At 52.4% G+C, this 19950-nt stretch overlaps 2 protein-coding genes across 2 annotated transcripts in view; both read left to right on the forward strand.

Moving 5' to 3' along the window:
* Positions 1 to 702, forward strand: part of BRD3 (bromodomain containing 3) — a 48233-nt gene extending 47531 nt beyond the window's left edge. The window contains exon 16 of the transcript XR_014318793.1: positions 401 to 702. The gene's annotated coding sequence lies outside the window, so the exon portion shown is untranslated. The remainder of the gene's footprint in view (positions 1 to 400) is intronic.
* Positions 703 to 1246: 544 nt separating this feature from the next.
* Positions 1247 to 19950, forward strand: part of VAV2 (vav guanine nucleotide exchange factor 2) — a 123337-nt gene continuing 104633 nt past the window's right edge. Inside the window, exon 1 of the mRNA XM_082775564.1 lies at positions 1247 to 1995. Within this exon, the coding sequence (XP_082631690.1) occupies positions 1792 to 1995 (204 nt within the window). The 5' untranslated portion in view covers positions 1247 to 1791. The remainder of the gene's footprint in view (positions 1996 to 19950) is intronic.

Below are 19950 nucleotides of genomic sequence, written 5' to 3' on the forward strand. Positions count from 1 at the left end.
CCTGCCCACTGGGTGCTGCTGGAGCCCAGGCAGAGAGGCTTAATGGTGAACTTCAGGAATGAGAAAGTTATGGAGAGAAATCACCTCCGCAGGGTACGGGGAGCTGCAGATCAGCATGCTCCCCACTACACCCAGGGCAGGGCACAGCTCTGATTGCGAGGCCGGGGCACAGGGATGCTGCTCCCTCTCCGTTTATACTCGCACCCATCCTGCCCTGCCAGAGGTGCACCAGACACTGCACACAGCCAGACCGGGGGCAGACCGAGCGCCAGCACATCAGGCTAAAAGAAGCACTTCCCGTGCTATTAAAAAAAAATAAAAAAATAAAAAAATAAAAAAATAAAAAAGCTTCGCCAAACTGTCCTTGGAATATCAAACAATTGTTTTTAATTCTTTACAGAGATCTTCCTTCCCATCCTGGAAGCGAAGGGTCATGCCAGCAGAGTTGCTCTTTCTTCTTTATCTCCACTTGGCTACATTTGGAAGAGATTAGCGTTGCATTTGTTTGACATCCAGGTTAATAGCTTCCCTTCGTCCCAGCCTCGGCTTCCGGTGTTGGCTATCTGGAAAGCCAGGACGAAAATTAATTGACAAACTCTTGGGAGAGGATCTCCAAAGAAAACTCAGACCAGATTTGAAAAGAGGCTGCTCTGAAGTGTGCTGATTTGGATGGGAGCCACCGAGGGAAAATTAGAGATTTTCAGGAGTTTGCTGCCAAGGAGTTAATGGCCAAGAGTTGAGGTTTGCAATAAATACGCTGGTAATTAATTATAGGAGTTGTCTTCGTGTTTGAAAGTCAAGGAACACGATCGCTTGTTTGGGTTAAACATCTCCCCTGCAGTATTTGCAGCCCAAACACGAGCCGGAGAGGGGGAGCGTGGAGCCAGACAAAGCAGCGGCTGCTCGGGGGAGGGCCGGGAGGGTAATGGGGAGGGTCTTGGGGACCCCAAATGCGAACGAGGGCCGGGGGGGAGCGGAGCAGCGGGCGGCTGGGGGGGGTCCGCAGCAGGACGGGGAGTGGGGAGCTGCAGGAGGAGGGAGCGGGGGGTTGCAAAAAGAGAAAATAAAGGGGAAAATAAAAAAAAAAATAAAAGGGAAGGAAAGGAGGCGTGCAGCGCTCCCGCAGACAAAGGGGCGGCGGGGGCGGGCCGGGAGCTCCTCCCGGCGGGGCGGGGGCTTCGGCCCGGGGGTGGTGGTGAGGGGGGGGGGGCAGCAAATTCCCACCCGCGACGGCAGCGGGGGCGTCCCCAGCGCCAGCTCCGCGGCTGTGCAGGTGGGGCCGGGGCAGGAGCAAAAGCAGGAGCAGCACCAGGAGCGAGAGCAGCTTCGGGAACAGAAGCAGCAGCTTCAGGAGGAGCAAAAGCAGGAGCAAAAGCAGCAAAAGGAGCAAAAGCAGCAGCAGCAGCAGCAGCAGGAGCAAGTTTCCCCGGGCCGGGGAGGGGGGACACGAAGTTGCGCGGGGGCGGCCCCTTTGTTCCCGGGCCGATGCGGCGCGCCTAGCCCCGGCGGTGGGGCCGCAGCGGGGGCAGGGGCAGCCCTCCGCCGGAAAACTCGGCGCCGTCCCCCTCCTCCCCTTCCTCCTCCTTCCTCCTTCCTCCTCCTCCTCCTCCTCCTCCTCCTCCTCCTCCTCCTCCTCCTCCTCCCCGCCGATGCTTCCCCGGGCGGCGAGCGGCGATGGAGCGGGGCGGTAGCGCGGCGGCGCGGTGCGGAGCAGCCCCTCGGGCAACCGCCCGCTGCCCCTGAGCAGGGAGGAGGAGGAGGAGGAGGAGGAGGAGGAGGAAGGCTGCGGCCATGGAGGAGTGGAGGCAGTGCGGCCGCTGGCTCATCGACTGCAAAGTTTTGCCCCCCAACCACCGGGTGGTCTGGCCCTCGGCGGTGGTCTTCGACCTGGCGCAGGCGCTGCGGGACGGGGTGCTGCTGTGCCAGCTGCTCCACAACCTCTCCCCCGGCTCCATCGACCTCAAGGACATCAACTTCAGGCCCCAGATGTCCCAGGTATTCATTGGATTTTTATTTTTTTTATTTTTTAATTTTTTTTTGGGGGGGTGGTTGTATGCGTATAGGGCTCTTTGTGTTGTTCTTGCAAAACTTCGTGGGATGAGTGAGTGCGGGCGTGGATAGGTGTGTGTATGTGTGTGTGCGTGTGTGTGTGTGTAGAGCTTTTTTTCTAGCCCCCCCTGCTGCCCTTAGCCCCCAACCCCCCTATTTTAGCTCCCAGCCCCGTACCCCCCCGCACCCCGAGGCTCAGCCCCAGCGCCGGGGCTCAGCGCTGGGAAGCCGGCAGCGGCTGCACAAGGGGGCTGGGGGGGGGAGAAACCGCCCCGGGGAAAAAGGCAGGCTGTGTGTGCCCCCCCCCCATATTTATAGCCCTCTCGAAACAAAAGCAGCCAGCACGGCCGGGATGAGGCTGGTGTGGTTACTTCCAGGGCTTTTCTCGAGGCTTATGTTTGGCTTTGATGCGCTGCAGGAGAGGCGCTCTGAGCGCTGTCCTGGCAGGGTTGCTGGCCCGAAGGGCAAAAGTTTGCCCAAAAAGATCAAAAACGAGAAGAAAACACTCCCCAGGTGCTCTGCCAGCCTGCCCCGGACCTGGGGGCATGGTGCTGTGGGGCTGGGCTCAGCGCTCCCCACCACCAGGATTTGGGGTCGGGTGACCCTAAGGCTTTAGGGTTCCCTCCCTGGGCGTGTTTCCATCTGGGATTGTTTTAGTGGAAGGATGCTTGAACACCAAATCGGCTCTGGCCGGCTGGTTTGCAGCGCTCCGTGTTCCCGCGTGCTGAGCCACGCGGCATTTGCGTGGAAATCGGGAAATGAAAATCGATGAGAAACCAACAAAACCTGGCCGTGCGTCCCTGGCCCCGCAGCTGCCGTGCCCACGGGCAGCTGGGAAGCTGCTGTCCTGTTTGAACAGCTCAGAGCTTGGTAAAAAGGGAGGGGAAATTTCCTGGTCTTGAGGGCATGTGAGAATCTGGGTGTCAAAGCATTCACAGATAAATAACGTAACGTTATCTGGAGTTCTGCTGTGCGAGCACGCTACCTACCCACAAGCGCCTTTCCCTGTGTTTTTTTCTTTTTTTTTTTTTTTTTTTTCTCAGAGTTTTGTTCAGGGTAACAGTGGGTTTGTGGCCCTTGTGGCTCCCCAGCCAGCAAAGCACAGCCACGTGCACTGGGGGAGCTGCTGTGGGTGAGGACAGCTCGCCTGCAGGGTGCTGGGCGCCAAACTGAGCCGTGTTTTGGGGCCCAAAGCGTGTTTTGCCGCATGCACAGGAGCAGCTGAGATGGAGACCTTGATCCCATGGCCAGCCAGGGTGGAAAACCCCAACCATGCGGGTGAAAGGGCAGCTCTGTCTGTGAGCACTCCTGCTGGCACGTGGACCTGCTGGTGATGGGGAAACAGCGTGCACCGAGGGCTCTTCCCGGGGTGGAACAGTGCTGCGGGGCTTCCTCTGGGCTCGCCAGGCTGTAAACCCATCAAACTGCCTTCTGCTGATGTTACCGACCGTAAATCATCTCGCTGGAGCTGCACTTGTGCAGGGACTGGCACATCAGAGTCCTACAACCGAACTTCAGTTTAATATTTGCCCCGTGGGGAAATAGGCAGGGGTTTAAGGACGGGGAGCTGCCCTAGACTGCAGCCCCTGTGTCAGGAGCCTTGTGCTGCCGAGGCAGGTGCTGCTTGTTGGAGGTGAGGGTTTACAGCCCAGCTGTTGCTGAAATCGCTTTCTGCTGCACCACCAGCTGCCTTGCAGGCTTTAGGAAGAGCGTGAAGTGAGCTCGGGGGGTTGGATGGCTTTGGGCAGCCCGTTTGTGGTCAGGCAAGCAGAGCAGTGGAGAAGTGGCTGCTACGGCGAGGTTCAGCTCGTGCTGATCCACCTAGACCCGAGCCTTCACGTGTGCTCTTAGGCACTCGATGTTTCTCTCCCAGTTCCTGAAGCTGGGAATTCTCCCCCAGGGCAGCTAAAGGCAGAGCATCTCGCTGCTCTTTGCCCTGTGTTTGCAGCCCTGGGGGGGGGACAGGAGGGTGCTGAGCCCTGCCCAGGGGTTGGGCTCAGTGTCCCCCAACCCCTCGGTGTCCCCCTGCAGCCACCAGCACGGGGTTGGGTTTCTCTGGGCTGAATCTCAAAAAAAAAAAAAAAGGCAGGAGCTGATTTTTGTCAAACAGCTGCGATGTGTTCAGACACAGGGGCTGGCATGTGCAAGACAGAGTGTGCCTTGAAACTTCAGAGGTTGTTTTTGATTATGAAGGCGCATTTTGCCTGACTGGCTGGGCTGGCTAACCAGCTGTTTGCCTGGCTGCAGAAGAGATTTTTTTATTATTTTTATTTTTTTTAATTCACTGGAAATGCCAGGGGACAAGACACTTGTGCTAGACTCAAAACGCCCAGCGATGTTCTGTCCTCCACCTTTCCGAGTGAATTAAATGGGGTTGTGCAGGTGTGTAATGAGAAACAGCTTTCTGCGGGAGGCGAGCATCGCTTCAAAGGCCAGAGGTGAAATCTCATCTCTGCAAAGAATTGCTCCAAGACCCAGACGCTGTCGTGTGTTTTCTATTCTTCCCCACTCCGCACTGATTTGTAGGGCTCTTATTTTCACTCTCAGCCATCAAAGGTGGTGCGGTCGCAGCGTGGCTCTGGCTGTGCAGCACGGCGAGGCCGGCAAGGAGCAGGCTGCAGGGGTTTGCTTCCCTTCTGTGGGGTTGCCCTGGTGTCCCCTTCCTCCTGAAGCCTTGCTGTATGTGTGCACCATGCTGCTGTGGTGCTCAGGCCGGGGCACAGCAGTGCTTTTCTCCTTGATGCTAGGCTACGTTCATTTAACTCGTTGATTTAGCTCCTTGGGTTTAATGAATAACTCCAGCAGGCTGTGACCTCAGGTTTGCTTTTTGCTTGATTCCAGAGGCAGGAGATGTTGTCTCAGCAGGGCAGGATAAGTGCTGCCAGCCCAAAGTTGTTGAACCTTCACTGGGATGGGCAGAAAGAGCAGCGATAAAACCCAGCTCTGTTTGGAGAGCCAGTGGGTGTGAGGCCACTTCTGATGAGCCTGGAGTAAAACTTCATTTCTGCTAATTGCTTTAGCCATGGAGGCTGTTTGTGGCGAGGCGGGGAACGGGCTGGTGTGCTTGCCCTCAGTACTTATTGATCGGTATGTCTGTTCCTGTGATCGGGTTCGGGGGTAATTTGACCTGCCTTCTCAGCCAGCTGGGAGCAATGCGAGGCCTCACATTCACAAAGGAGAACAGATGTAGCACCCCTCAAACGCTCAGTACCCATCCCTATGTTCCCAGAGCCCTGCTCCTCTCCCCCTTCCCCTCTGGGATACCTCTGGCACCCCGAGGTTCAGCTGTGCTCGTGTCCCATGAACAGGGTGGGGAGCTCCGAGCTGCAGATCCCCATCAATAATCGGCTCTGAATCATCATTTTGTTAAGTCTCTGGTCAAATACAAATTAAATGCCTCTTCACTTGCGTTCAGCAGGGCTTTTTATTGCACGTTTGGGCGAGGCTGCTTTTGTTTTCCTCGGATAAAATTGATCCTCCCTAGGAGGGCCAAGGACACTGGTGGGGAAGGCCTGCTGCAGGCTGCTCCGGGCAGGTGGGGGCATGGGCAGAGAGACCCTGCCAGGGCTGGACCAGCTCCTCCAGATATCTTTGCAGCTCAAACCAGCTTCCTTGGCTGTCTGAGCACCTTGTGGCAATGCTACCAGCTGTGATGCTGACACCCCGACGTGTATTTAGGCTGGTGGAAGTTCATACTTCAACCAAAGCAGCTGTACCCTTCTAGGGTCTGATCATGCACCTTGCTGTAAGGTGAAGGCTCTCCTTAGTATGCTGCATTTGCCCTTCGTTTGAGGTTGTCCTGGACACTTAAATATCTCCCAGATACTTGAAATCAAGCAACCCTATATATTTGATGTGCCCATTTGTGTGTGTGGAGATGTCAAGCTGGCAGTAATGGTCAGCTCATTAAGAATTGGTGGTGGTTGTTGTTGCATATTGACATCTCTCTGTGGATAATCCATCTTGGTCTGCAGTGCCCGGAGGTTTTATTAGGGCTCCTGAGACTGATGAGACACAGCAGACGTAATTGGCGTGATGACTTGGCTGCCCACTGCTCTGTTTTGCTGTCATTAGGGAAGGACACAGACAACTGCCTCCCCCGATGGATGCGTGTGACACCGTGCACCTGCCTGAGCTGTCAGAGGCATCCAGGCCGGTTTGTTTTCCGGAGGATGGGAATAATTTGCTATCCAAGTCCCGTTTATTGATGATGTGGGCGTTCATTTGCCACGACAAGGGGGAGCAGGTGGCTTGTAGCAACTGCTTCCCCCAGGTGTACGGAGATGGTGTGTTGGTGCACGGGGCACCAGCAATTAGCCACGAGGCTCTGGGACCTCCAACATGCTGCTTGGAGGCTTTATGACTAGGATGCTTGTAATTGCTTCCATGAACCTCGATCATAGCTATCTATAAGGTGTGTTATTGGGGTTGGGTGGGCTGTGTGAGCAGGGGCTGCCTCAAACAAGCATGTGAGTTACTGCCACTGCTCCGGGAATGCCCAGCCCTTTTCTGCAGATCAGAGAGTAATTCCCCTGAACAAAATGGTAATACTGGGCTTCTGGGTTTTTCCTACCCAAAAGAAACCCTAAACACCTTCAGCTTTCCCCTCTCCCAGCTCCTCGGTGCAGCTACCCCGAGGCTTACCCTGCTCAGGTCCCCTTGCTCTTTATTTACTCTCCGCTCCTTGAAGCCGAGCTCGGTTCCAAAAGCAGCTATAAAAAAACGGCCTCATTACATCTCGCTGTTTACTGTGTCTCGGTGACTTCCCGTTCGGATGTGCTGAGCTTTACAAAGTGTGTGTGTGTGGGGGAAAAAGGTGCTCTGTTTTGTACGGCCAAACTCGTGAGCGCCTTGTGAATAGGAACTGATTGTAGTCCTCCCCTTCGTGCCTCCTGCTCTGTTTCTGGGAGGAGATGTCAGACAGCACCCTAAAACCTCGCGGTACCCCTTCCTTGCTGTTTGGTGAGGTTGTAAGGTAAAAGTGAAGCTGGGGCTGAAGGCCCGTGTGTATTCTGCAGGGGCAGAAGGTGACGGAAAGCATCGGATGGATCCTGCTGGCTGTGCCAAGAGGCATAAAGAGCAGGGAAAGCTTCCCCCTCCCCTCTGGAGTGATTGATGAGGGTTAAATACCTGTGTTCAATACCGCAGGAACAGCCTCTTGAATGAACAACTGCCTTGCAAAGCACAAAGCCAAAAAGCAGTCGCTGTCGGTCCCTCTTCAGGCTGGGACCGAGCTTGGAAGCTGCCTCCTGTCCCAACAGCACGGTGAGGAGCTGTAAGAATAAATAAATAAATAAAAAATAACCAAACAAACGCTTGGCTTACGTGTCCTTGGTGGTGGCCCTTTGTGCTGGGGGTACCACCAGGGAGAGGGCTACCTCGGTGCTGGTTCCTTGGGGCAGAAATTGGCAATTTCTCAGCTGGCAGTTGCTTTACCTAACAGCTTGGGTGAGGTCGGGTGAGGAATTAGGTTGCTCGCTCCAGCAGAAGATCTGCAAGGTGTGAGCTGGGGTTTTGGTTATGCCACAGGTGAGGGCAGTGGCCGTGCTGGGCTGTTGGTGGCCAGCGGAGGGGCAGAGCATCGCGGGGTGTGGGTGCGGGGCCGCAGCCTTTGCTTGCTTCAGCTCCTCGGGAGCCAGAAGGGACCCGGCTTTTTGGCTGGACAGAAATGTTGCTTCAGACTGACCTCAGGGCAAATTTTTGATCTGCTGCTTTGTCCGTTCTTAAAGAGACAACCCTTTTTCCTCCAGTGTCTGAGTATTTGTGCTTCTCCACTTGGATTCCCTCAAGCCTGCTTTAAGCAGCCTCTCAGACTTAGGTCTTGCAGGGCTGATTTTGTTTTAATTTTTGAAACCTTGCAGTCTTTCTCCTGTGCAAGAGCCCTACAGATGCCAGAGCTGGGAACACGGCTGGGCTCGGGGTGGGAGCATTGGGGTTGTCTCTTTTGTGGGATGTGTGTGTGCTGGGTGGGGAGGATCAGCTTGGAGGGCAGGTGAGTACAGGGAGCTTGGCAACACCTCTAGGGATCAAAGACTTTATTTAAAAAAAAATAAAATAAGCATGGATGCTCCTCCTTTGAGCATTTTTTTTTTTTTGTCTTTCCTCATGCCAGCCCTGACCTCGGTTGGATCCATCAGATCCAGCTTGTCCCTTTGGCTGCTCAGCTTCTCCGATCCCACCCCAAGTGCTTGCTTGGTGCCACTGCTGGTGTGACCCGTTCTTGTGTGGGTGCCTGTGCCCTGCTCGGCTCCCCCCAGACCCGCAGGGCTCAATGTGTGCCAGCCCCTGGCAAAGCCTCAGCCCCGACGTGCCCGGGGGGCTGCAGCTCTCCCCCTCCCTGCCTCTGCTCGTCCCCGCTGCCAGCGAGCTGTGAGTCAGCCCCGCTGTTCTCTGGGGTTGGTGTTAGCCCGAGGAGATGAACTGGAGCGTTTTATTGGGGTGACTCACACATTACCATGCTGCAGCCCCCACGTCCTCGCCCTTCTGGCTAAGCTGCAGGGAGGTGGCAGCGCCCTGCGATGCCGGGAACAGCTCCGGTCTCTGTCCCAAAACTGGTGGGGTTTGGCTGCCCAGGTGGGCTTGCAGACACCCCTCAGGGCACAGCTGAAGGGCAGAGCTGTCCCTGTGCCTACCGGGTCCCTGTCCCCAGCTGAGCCCCCCTGTACATGCTGCTGTTCACTGTTCTGCCCGTCCTTGTACCTTGCTTTCTTATCCAAAGCTGTTCCCTCTGATGCTTCTCCTGTAAGGAGAGGGAAAGACTTCCCTTTTTCTTTAGGGCAACTCCTAATAAAAATCAGCACTTAACAACTTCAAACCCAGCTTTAATTAAATGCCTCTTCCCAGCGTTGTTTCTCCTTCATGAACAAGCCAGCTTGAAAAAGGTCTGTTTCTAATAAAAATGACTTTTCTTTTTTTTTTTTTTTTTCCCTCCCCTCCTGTTTTCTTTGGTTGCAGCTCAGGGCTGTGCTTCATCCGATGACACAACCCAAGCACGGCCGCTCCTTGTCCCCCACCCTCCGTGACTGCTTTCGGCCGGGGCTGTGCTGAAGCAGCGAGCTGCTGCTGGGGCACTGCCTGCACGGGTCCCCTATGGGGTCCCCTATAGCTGGGGTGTGTCAGGGGCCCTGCAGCTGCTGAGCCCTGTGAGCGTGAGCTGCTCCTTCTCAGAGCGTGGGCGTTGTGTATGGGTAGCAAACCTTGCCCTACAGGTGTGCGTTATTTTTCTTTTCCCCTTTCCTTTCTCTGTGTGGGGCTATCATAGAAATCTTTCCTATCTCTGGATGTTTCTGCTGCTCCTTCTAGGAATGTTTGACCAGGACCCTGTTCTGGACTAGCCCAGCCTCATGGATTTGGTCCTTGTTATTAGAATAATATACAATACTATTAATTTAATATTAATATAATTAATATAATAGCTAAGAAAGCTGTTACAAATGTGTCCCTGCAAAAAGCTTTCAGCTCAGGGTGAGTGGAGCATCTGACCATCTGTGTCAGAGGGTGTTCTTGCACAAGTCTGGCTGCATCCTAGAAAGAACTGGACAAGTACGGGTTCAGACGGGATCAGGATGCTATTCTGAGTCTAGGAGTAAAGCCAGGTTACTCTGGAAGAAAAACTCCTCTGGGAGAAATTGCTGAGGAGTGGTACATCAGCCCTAGAAATTCCCAGGCTGTGTAAGAAGCCCCATGGAAGGTGTTTTGGAACACCGCTGCTTTTCAGGGTCATTCTCCTTCTGAAGTGCCCGCAGCAGTTGTCTCGACCCGATTTGAGGGCTGGCAGCCCTTTCCGTCCCAAAACAAAGGATGCGGCCATCCCATTGTCTCTCTTCCGCCTAACGCTGTCGCTTGGGTGGCAAGAGATAACGCGGGGTCTATTCTTGTTTCACAACCCGTGGGACTGCCCTGTCTGGACAGCGAGCCTTGGGCTGGAAGATCCTCCTTTGCCTTCTTGGAAAGCCACCGACCTGAGTCATATCCTGACTTGGCTCCTCGCTGGTGCGATCCAGCGAGCTCCCCCCCTCCTCCGCGGGCTGTGCAGCGCTGTCTGCAGCGGAGACCCAGCTGGCCATCAGCCTTTATTTGCCGTGACACCGCTCGACGTCTCCGGATTGGGTTTGCCAGCTCTGCTGGACCCGGGCAGCATCTCCAATTTCGCACGGCGCCCTGCGCACCCTGCTCGGGAACAGCATCAGCCCGTGCTGGCGGCTGACCCAGGGCTGAACCTGGCACGGTGGATGCAGATGCTGAGAGCTGTGCTGGGGTGTGATAAGAGCGGTGTGGGGTCGGGGGGGTTCATGCCCCTTGGGCTCAGCTGCCAGCCCTGCCCGAGTCCCTGTGCTCCCCTGCGGCAGGGCCTGGCTCTGCCTTGATGGATGGGAGAGGTTAAGGAGTTCCTATAGAGGAAATTTGCTCTTTCTCTTGGAGCGTATGCTTTAATGCTGATGGAGGGGGGGAGTAAATTGGCCTTTTTATAGCGTTCATATCTTTTGCTGTGTTTTATAGTGGCTTGCTGCTAAATGGAACATCTGGTCTGTGAAAGGGGCTGAGCGGGGAGCAGAGCAGGCTGCGGATCGAGAAGGGGAGGAGCGGGAGAAGTGATTTGTGTTTGCTGCTGCAGACACAGAATTAGCCGTTAAATCCCCAGAACTCATGTGCATGACAAAAGTATCTGGCCGCATGGAAAACAGGCATGTGCCCAAGCCTTGAGCACAGCATCCATCCCCGCTCTGGGACCCACGGATGGGGCAAGCTCCCCGGTCCCTGTGGGGAAGCCCCATTGCTGCGCCTTGCTCAGGATCAGCAGCACCCTGTCTGAGCATGCATTCCCCAAGCTGCTCTGACCCGAGACCCGCTTTAGGAGCTGTTGTTGTTTTCTAGGACAGGCTGTTTGGCTGCTTTGGGTTTATCAGGTACTTGGAGTGTTCGCAGCTGTGCCGGGAGCATCCGAGTTCATGCAAGGATACAGCATTTCCTTAGAGCAGACCCCTGCTCCTGGGAGGCTGGGCTCATCTTGGCAGCAGACCCAGCAAGAATGGGGAAGATTATACACATCCATATCTTACACATCCATATATGCCTTGTACATATCCATATAATTTCCTCTGAAGAGCTGGAGTGCGTTAAACACTGCAACCCCCATGCTGAATGGCATGTCCCCGGGACAGGAAATGTGTACAGCATCTGGGGCAGGCTTGTGTGTGTATGGAGACCCTTTGTGTTTATGGGAAGCACTTTCACATGTGAGTGATCTTCCAGGAAAGTTGTTGGTAAGCCACGAGGAGTGTGGGGGGGAGCGCAAGTCTCATCTCAAAGAGCTGTGGGAGAATTGTGACTTTAAACAGAGAACAAAATCAAACTTATAGCGAACCTAGGATGTTGCTTTCAAGAGGGTTTATATATATATATGTGGAGAGAGAGACAATCTTCAATTTTCCTGTTCTGTTGCTGCTGCAAAGCTTTGAGCTGTTTTCTGGGAATTGCTGCTGAGCAGGGCACAGCCCCGAGGTGCTGGCCAGCAAGGATTTATTTTTTTGAGCCTGCTCAGTGCTGGCTGGGCTGGGGCCGCTGGCGAGGAGCAGGGATTTCCCTGCACACCTCTTCTGTACATGCCTGCTCTGTGCGGTGAAACCTGGCTTTGTAACTGGTGCTGGCAGTGGTAGGGAGCCCGGGCGTGAGATCTCTGCCCAGCTCCCTCCACAAGGCTGGATTTTTCCATGCGGAGTTGCAGGACATGAAATGTGAGCGAGGCGTGAGGTTTGCAGGGGCTGGAGCAGGGAGCCAGGAGGTGATGTTCCCAGGGCAGCCTCCCGGCACCACCTGCCCCTGCTCCTCTCAGCTCTCCCTGCCACCGGCGTGATTCATCCGGCGTCCGCTTGCGAAACCAGCTGGAGATGCAGGAGCCCGTCCCGCTCCAGAGCAAACATTCTTTGTAAAACCAGAGTCTAAAGCTTTAAAACAAAACCCAGCATCTCGCTGTCTTGCCAGCTGCGAATCGCCCTGCGTGCTCAGGCAGCAGCAAGGGCGCGAAGGCCGGGAGCTGAGTGGCCTGGCACAGCTCTTGTTTAACTTTAATCCCTTCGTGCATTGAGTTTTGGTTTCTCCAGTGGTGGAGGTGCTCGTACCGATGGAGTCAGGACGTTTCCCACATCTAATCCCTGCTGCTTCCCAGCTGCTCGGCACGGTACTGATCTGCGTGGTGCAACCGGCGTCTCCTGGTGGGAACCTGGTCCGAGGGGAGGCCAACTTGGTGGAATGTCCTCTGCACTTGGAAGCAAAACCTGTTCCTTGCAACACAAACAGCAGCGGTGGTCAGAGGCTGTGAAGGAGAAGAGATAAAGCCACGATAAGGCAGCCCTGGCTGGGACAGCGGGGCTGGAAGGAGGCTTGGCTCAGCCCTGGCTGGAGGGCTCTGCAGCCTCTTGCGTGTCTGGGTGCACGTCACCAAGCTTTACCCACGCTGAGGAGCATTTTTCTTAGGGGTCACAAAGGTTAGAAGTAAACTTCCCTTGTATTGACACCTTGGTTATCTCAGAAAGCATAATAAGGAAGCCTTAATGAAGCTACAGTGTCTGCTCGAGTCTTTTTTTTTAGCCAGGTTGTTGCAATAAGCATTTCTAATTAGAGAGATTTAATTCCAGATTTTTGTCCCCCCCCCTCCAGCTCCCCCTTACTTCTTAATTATATTTGCTAACATGTTTAACAGCTTTCCCTTCAGAAAAGAACAATTTATTCAAAGGTCATAAACAGATTCTGGCATTAATTACTCCAGGAGCCACACTGGGCTGCACCGGAGAAACCAACTCCGTGGGGAGCGCTAAACCTTTGGCGGCTGGATTTATCTGCGGCTGAAAAGACTTTGTTTGCATGCGCACAAAAGACAGGCACCTCCAAAAAATAAAAGTCATTGTATCCATGTTAGCGCCCAAGTTTTTAAAACCTGTGGGGATCTAGCAGGTAATTTCCCTGAGTTTCGGAACAGGTGGATAAATCGCATCTGCTTTGATCTGCTCGTCTCTGCCTTACAGACGATATCCGAGGTGTTTCCATTGATGAGTTTTGATCCCATGGCTGCTGTTGGGGTGCTGGGGTGGAGGAAACTCGGCAGCAGGATGGGGCTGAGCCCTTCCCCTTGTCAGCAAGTGCCAGCTGCAGCCGCTGGCTGCCCAGCCTGGCTGCTGGGCTAGGTTAATGGTTTTTGTAACCTCCCCATTTCGGAGCGCCCGCAACATCTGTTCCAAGTGATAATCAAGCAGAGCTGTGGGGAAATTAGCATACAGCTGCCAGGATGGGTGAAAGTCTATAGAAAAAAAAAATGAATTTGTTGATGGAAGATGAAGCCTCATTGCATTTTCATATTTCCTGGTGGTTTTGGCAGCGCGAACAAAATCTGCTCCTTTGTGATGGAAAAGGCCAGTGCTGCTCTATGGGCTCCTGATGTAAATTTAAGAGCGAAGTGTCCTTTGTTCCAGTGCTTCCAAGAGTACTTCTGCCTGCTTTTGGCTCTTCCTGAGGTCTCTACGTCTCCCTGGTGGGGCTAAACCCACCCTTGGTGCTGCCCTCCCAGCGCGGAGCCGTGGCTTGGCTCCCTCCCTGCTGCCCGCTGAGCTCGCCACTGAGGACTGACTTGATGCACGCAATGAAACCGTGTCTCTGTGACTTTTCCTCCCTGGTGCTCTTCCAGAAGAGCCAGCTCCCGGCGTCCTGTGATGCGAGGATTTATTTTTTCCTTAAGGGAAGACAGACAAACAGGCGCTGACGTTGTTGCTTTCGCTACTTTGGGGGAAACGCATGAAAACGCGATTGAAGTGCTCTCTGAAGTCTCATAAACTTGAAAGCCAATTTAAAACAAGCAAGTTTTAAAATTTATAAAGCAGGATGATTACTGAACAATGGGTGGTGCTGTGCGGAATTCCACTCCTTGTAAGATTAAAATAAAAGGGGGGCAAGGAGGGGAACACCTTCAGCTTTGGGGTCTGCCACCAAAAGCCAGTGAAACGAGAACTCCTCTCTCCTATAAGCATGGAGAAAAATAATCTGAAGTGGGATGAACTGTGAAATGTCTGGTTGGACTTGGTGTGAATAAAATGGGTGAGAATAAAGGTTTGAGCAGTGCAAAGCAGCATTGTGATTCCACCGAGGGAGGAACTTGCCAAAGATGAGGCTTTTTATTCGCATGGGTATTAAACCGAAGGGTAGGACCTCTCCAAGCAGGTGAGGTAGGAGGAGCTGCTCAAATAGACTTTTTTTTTTTTTTTTTTTTTTGAGACAGACAGTTCTAATAACAGTGCGATGGTGTGAAGCTCTGGTGTAATAAAGGCAAGGCATCGGGTGGTGTTACCGCTCACAGAAACCTGTTATTCACCGCACAGGGCTGTGATTTGTGTGATTTCTGTGATTTGTGTGCTGCTGTGGCAGGAGGAGCTTCCACGTGGCAGGATGAAGGCAGCAGCGGTACAGGTGTCTGCAACAAGGGGTATTTAACTTGTCGTTGTGCTGAAGGTAACTGAATAACTGCTTGGGTTTGCCTTTGTCGTGCTAGCAGCCTGCCTCTGTCATACGTTTGAGTGCTTAAGAATAAACGGAGAGCTTCTCCTCCCTCCGCCCGCTTGGTGTTTTACTCAGAAAAACGTAAAAATGAAAGAAAATAGTAGATGTGGATAAAACCGCCTGGGGACTCGCCTCGTTTCGCTGGAGCTGTGCCTGGGCTGTCTGTGCCCTGGCAGGGGCAGTGGCATCTCGGTACCAGCCGTGGTGGCACCGGGGGCTCCGTCCTGGTGGCAGTGCCAGGCTCCATGGGCTGCTCCTGAAACCCTCAGGGTGACCTCAGACTTTCGTAGGAACACTTCAGGGGATGTATGCCTTTTTTTTTTTCCTTCTTAGGTCCTCTGAGTACTGTGGTTGTGCTGCTCCTGCTGCTAATGGCAGCTTTCCTTTGCCAGGTTTCTTCCCCTCCTGTCTGTAAATAGAAGCACGAGGAGCAGGAGGAAGGGCTGCCGGCCGTCTCCTCTCTCTAAGGAGACTCCCCTGGCTTGAGGGAAACTCACTGTGGCTTCTGAAAGCTGCCCCAGGGTTCATGCTTCACTTTTCCAAGGGGAAGGTGCTGGTCCTTGGGGCTGGTGGCACTGGCTTTGGCACTGCCACCCGTCCAGGGACGAAGCAGGAAGATGAGAGCTCAGATTATCCCAGTTGTACTCGGTAAATGCTTTGGGGTTGATGCAGTCATCGTAATGAAGTAAAATAAAAGACGAAATGGTTTGTGCTGGGGCTGGGTCCCCAAACCTGCATGGAGGAGGAGAAGGGTCTGCACACCTCTCCTGGTGTGTCGCACATGGAGTTGGTGCTGTGACTGTGCTGGTGTGTCCCACAGCGCCTGAGTCTAGCATAAAGCTCCTTCTGTCACCTTTCTTTGGGGTTTAATGTCTTTAGTGTCTATTAGCCAGGACGTATTTCTGTTTCACTCCTTCCCACCCTGTTCTCCGTGGCTCGCTGGTTTGGAAATCCTTGTGGCCTGTGCTCTGGGAGATGACATCGTAATTAGCGCTGATGGAGATGATGAGGAGCCTGGGCTTTGTGCTGCTGCAAGGTGCTGAGCCCCCCCACCAGATATCTTGGCGTTGTTTTTCCTGGTGTTCTGTGGGAAGAAAACTTTCTGCAGAAATTGTCAGTGGGTGGCTTGCAAAGAAATCCTCCGTGCACTGAAGAGGTGTTGGTAACACAGTTCTGTGGGTTTCAGGCAACTGTTTTATTTAAAAAAAAAACAAACAACAACAACAAAAAAAAAAGCAGCTGCAGGGCTTTGTGTGGCTGTGGTCTGCTCGCAGACTCTGGTTCTGCAGAAATCTTTCAAAGTGGATGTGGGTGCTGTGGGGAAAAAGGACACTTACAGGTGCCAGTAATGGTTTGTGTTAGTTTTGTTGAACTGTGGGCTTGCAGGTCACAGATCCAAGCTCTTCCTGCTCCTTTCTTTACAAGGAGGGGCCCTAATCCCGGGCAGCAGGTTACTCAGACAGTTTGGGAATATGAAGCACCATCACCTAATGCTGGAATAGCAGCGGGGAGCTGTGGAGCAAGGGTTTCCTGCCCCTCTGCTGGGATGTGGGGAGACAAGAAATAGCCTGGGGAGAGGCCACCACAGACTGGGTTGGGGTGGCAAATTTGGGTGCTAGGGTCAAAAAAGTCACAAAGCAGAAGGTGGAAGGGCTCTGGTCCTGGGAGGGCTCCGTTTCTCCTCTGATGGCAAGGGAAGCTGTGCACTGCCCTGATTTTCTTCCCCTCCCCGAGACGTGAGCCCCTCACCAGATGCATCAGACACATGTTGGTCACTCCTTGAGTCCTGGAGGGAAAACAATCTCCAGGACAGGAGGTTTTTTTATTAATAAAGAAAAAAAAAGTTGTGTTTTACTTCTTGATTGCAGCCAGAAGTGATGGCCACGATGACTTTATGCGGAATGTTATTTATTCTCCCCTCCCTAAAAGGCACTCAGCACTTGGAAAGCCTTTTCTCTGTGGAGATGAGGAAGGACTGTTTTGAATAAGAGCTTTTTGTATTGGAAGCTACACCTTAGAGAAAGATGTTTTATTTCCCCTGGTGTTTACGGCCGTGTAAAATACTACGTAGCCTTCATTTTTTTTCCTGCATGGTCTCAATTGCAGTATGCAGAGAAGCAATTTACTCCTAACAGCTCAGCCTAATGTGTGCCATAGCGATTTTCACAGGAGCCAGACCCGTCTTAATGTTTGCTATACGGCTTCTAAAAAGCGCCGTGCTTGCTTCGAACCATTCTTAATACCTTCTGCTTGGGGCTCTGCAGAGCCGAGTGCGTCTTAGTCTGAAAAAAAATATCTCTGTGGCTGTTCTTCTGCCTTAATTCTGTGCTTAAAAAAGTGAATTTGGAGGAGAAGAGTGTGTGAGCAGGGCCAGGTCACTGTTGCAGATTAGTGCATAGCCAATTTAAGGCAAAGTGTGACATCTTCTGCATTAACACAGGTCTTGAGTAGCACATCTGACTCCTGTGATGACATCTCTGTGGTCTATTTGACACCATGGTTGTGTTGCTGGAAGTAGTTGCTGAGAGGGATTAATTTAAAGCAGAAGATCACTTTTCTTTAGTTATATATGCAGTTTAATGAAAATTAATTTATATTGGGTGGTTCTAGAAAAATAGTTCAGGGTTGCTGTCAAAAAAGGGGAAAGAGTCCATATTCAGCTGCATGTTGATGCTTTCTTAGCCACATCAATAAAGTAACTTCAATTTGCAGGTCAGTGAGCTGGTGTTTTTAGGGCTGCTGCCTATCTGGAGGTATCGATCGGCTCCCAGTCGAAGCTCTGAGCGTTGTGCTCCGTGTCCAGCTGATGGCCAGCCCTAAAGTGGCTCTGGGACGAGCCGGGGTTAATGGCCACGCGGAGGAAGGAGGGAGCTGGGGATCAGATGCTGCTTCCAGCTCCCCCCAACTCCTTGGGCTGGAACACGACGTTAATGGGCCAGCCCAACAAGTCCCTGGGGCCTCATCTCCCTGCTCAACTCGTACCAAATTAATTAGACCAGCGCAGCAAAACGCACCCTTCCCTATCGCTCCCTGCTCTGCAAATGCAATTACGCCTTTACGCGGAGTTTATTTTAGATATTCCAATTAGGAGAATAAGCTTTGCTCTGATGTGCTGTCTGCTGTAACTGTTTGTGTCTGACTGGTAAATACATCATTAAATCCTGTTTCCAGGGGAAATACTTGTCCTAGTAAAGCACCTGCACCTAGTTTGACTGCAGTTTGACTGCACCCAAGTCAGTGCAGGGATGGAGGAGTCAGTGCCAGAAGACAGCTGGTTCTCTTCACCCCACAGAAATTCCTTTTTTTTTTTTTTTTTTTTTTTTTTTTTTTTTTTCCCCTAAATGAGTGTAAATTGGGGATAACTGCAGCACTGCAAGCGTAAGTGTTTGTGACTACATGTACCTGTTAAACTTTCTGCTAAATTATTTAACAGAGCATCGTTTGTGGTAGACTGCAATAAATCCTCGATAGTGCACCTTTGCCTCTCCTAGTCTGTCTCGGAAAGGACTTGCCTTAAAACGCTGAGCCAAAGCTGGAAGTTATTTGGTCAAAATGTTGGAGACTTTGGGCAAAAAAGTCAGAATTTGCCCCTCTCCCTTTCCACTCAAAATTAATGTCAGGGCAGGAGCAGCACGTCAGACTCGTTGAAAAGTGCTGGATTTCTGCATTCCTCATCGTCCCTTGAAGTGCAGGGGGGATTTCTAAAACTGTCTCTAACCTCAAAACCCTCTCTGACTGATGCTGACTGAGTACCCTCCTGTCGTGTTAATGCGGCGGATAAGCAAGTGTTACGGGCCGGGAAGAGTGAGATGTGGATATTAGATTAGAGGGTCACGTTGATCTTGTTACACTCCCAAGGTATTAATTTATATAAATATCCAGAGCCTTATTTCCTGTAATCTGTGGGATCTGTTCTCAGCGGCGGTTCTTTTGAGCCGGGGATCTGACCTTTTTAAGCAGCTTTACAAACGAAGTAGCCACTAGATTAATTTTCTGTAGCCCATTTGCATCACGCACAGGGGTGCCTGGACCAAGGAGCTGTGTTGGGGCAGAACATTTTGCCTCGTGAGCACGGGCAGGAGGGACAAATATCGCAGGTAAGGTAGAGCAGACACATCCAGGGAGAGATTTGAAACGAATTGGGTCAGGTGTGAAGCTCCCCACTGCTTCCTTTCCCTTAGGACTCCCCATGAAGCGACAGCCACGGATGGGGACGTACCCAAATCCAGGAGGGCTTGGGGCTTGTGCTGCAACTTGCTGCAAGCACGCCTCTGAAATGTTAGGTGCTTAGTCACAGCACAAAGATGTCTTGAGTTCATTTTGGCACCACGTCTTTTTACGCTTTGGGGAACTTCACAACCCAGCATTAATTTTGGCTGGAATCTCTCATTAAATTCCACTCCGCAAAAATAACTGAGAATGGAGAGTACTTTTTTTTTTTTCTTGTAGCATGTTTTCTCCCCTTGGTGTGAATTGGGGTAATTGACAAGCTGTAAAACTAAAGCAAAACGAAATATGGCTTTTGTGGCACTTGCCCTCTATTTTTTCTCCCAGGAAGAAGTACAAGTTCTGCATGGCACATGGAAATCCATCGTGCTCAGATAGGCACTGAAACTGGGGTGTCACAGCACGGCTGCCTGGCCTCCCTGAGCCTCCTGGACATGGGGGGGATGTTCTGGGGTCCCAATGGGGACAGTGACAGGGCCCGAGGGAGCAGCATGGAGCTGGGACAGGGGAGGGTCAGGTCAGGTATCAGGAAAAAAAAAAGGCATCACCATCTCAGACATGGTTTGGGGTGATGATAGCTTTTCTTCTGCTTTTCACCTTGGGTTTTTTTGCAGTGCTTGGGTGATTTGGAGTGATGCTTGATCTACCATATTAAGGGATTGCACTCCTCTCCAGAAAGGAGAAAAATACTTAATTGAAATAACAAAGATAAAATAAGTTCTAATCTTTAGCAAACCAACCAACCTCGCAGTGATGCCTGTGGCTTTCCTGTTCTTCCCGACTGAAGTTCCTTCTGATTTTTATCTCCCATAGATTAAAGATGGTTAACCTTCAGCTTTCCTGTCCCAGCCTCCCAGGCTCTGTGATACTTACAGTTACTAGTCAGTTAATTAATTTCCTTGCCGTGTTGAAAAGGAGAGGAACCGATACCCTGAATGCAAATGACAGAGGCGGTGAGAGCGCTTTGTGTGGCAAGAAAAACGTCTGCAAATGCCTGTGTTTGTGCAGGGCTTTCCTTTCCTCATACAGAGAAATGGATTTGGAGCAGTTAGGAGAAAGCCAGGCAGGATTTGGGGGCCTGGTCTGAAGCCCGCTGAAGTTGTTGAAGGCTCGTGTGAGGCTTTTCTTGGT

Source organism: Aythya marila (genome assembly GCF_965140915.1).
Source record: "Aythya marila genome assembly, chromosome: 19".
Taxonomy (NCBI): domain Eukaryota; kingdom Metazoa; phylum Chordata; class Aves; order Anseriformes; family Anatidae; genus Aythya; species Aythya marila.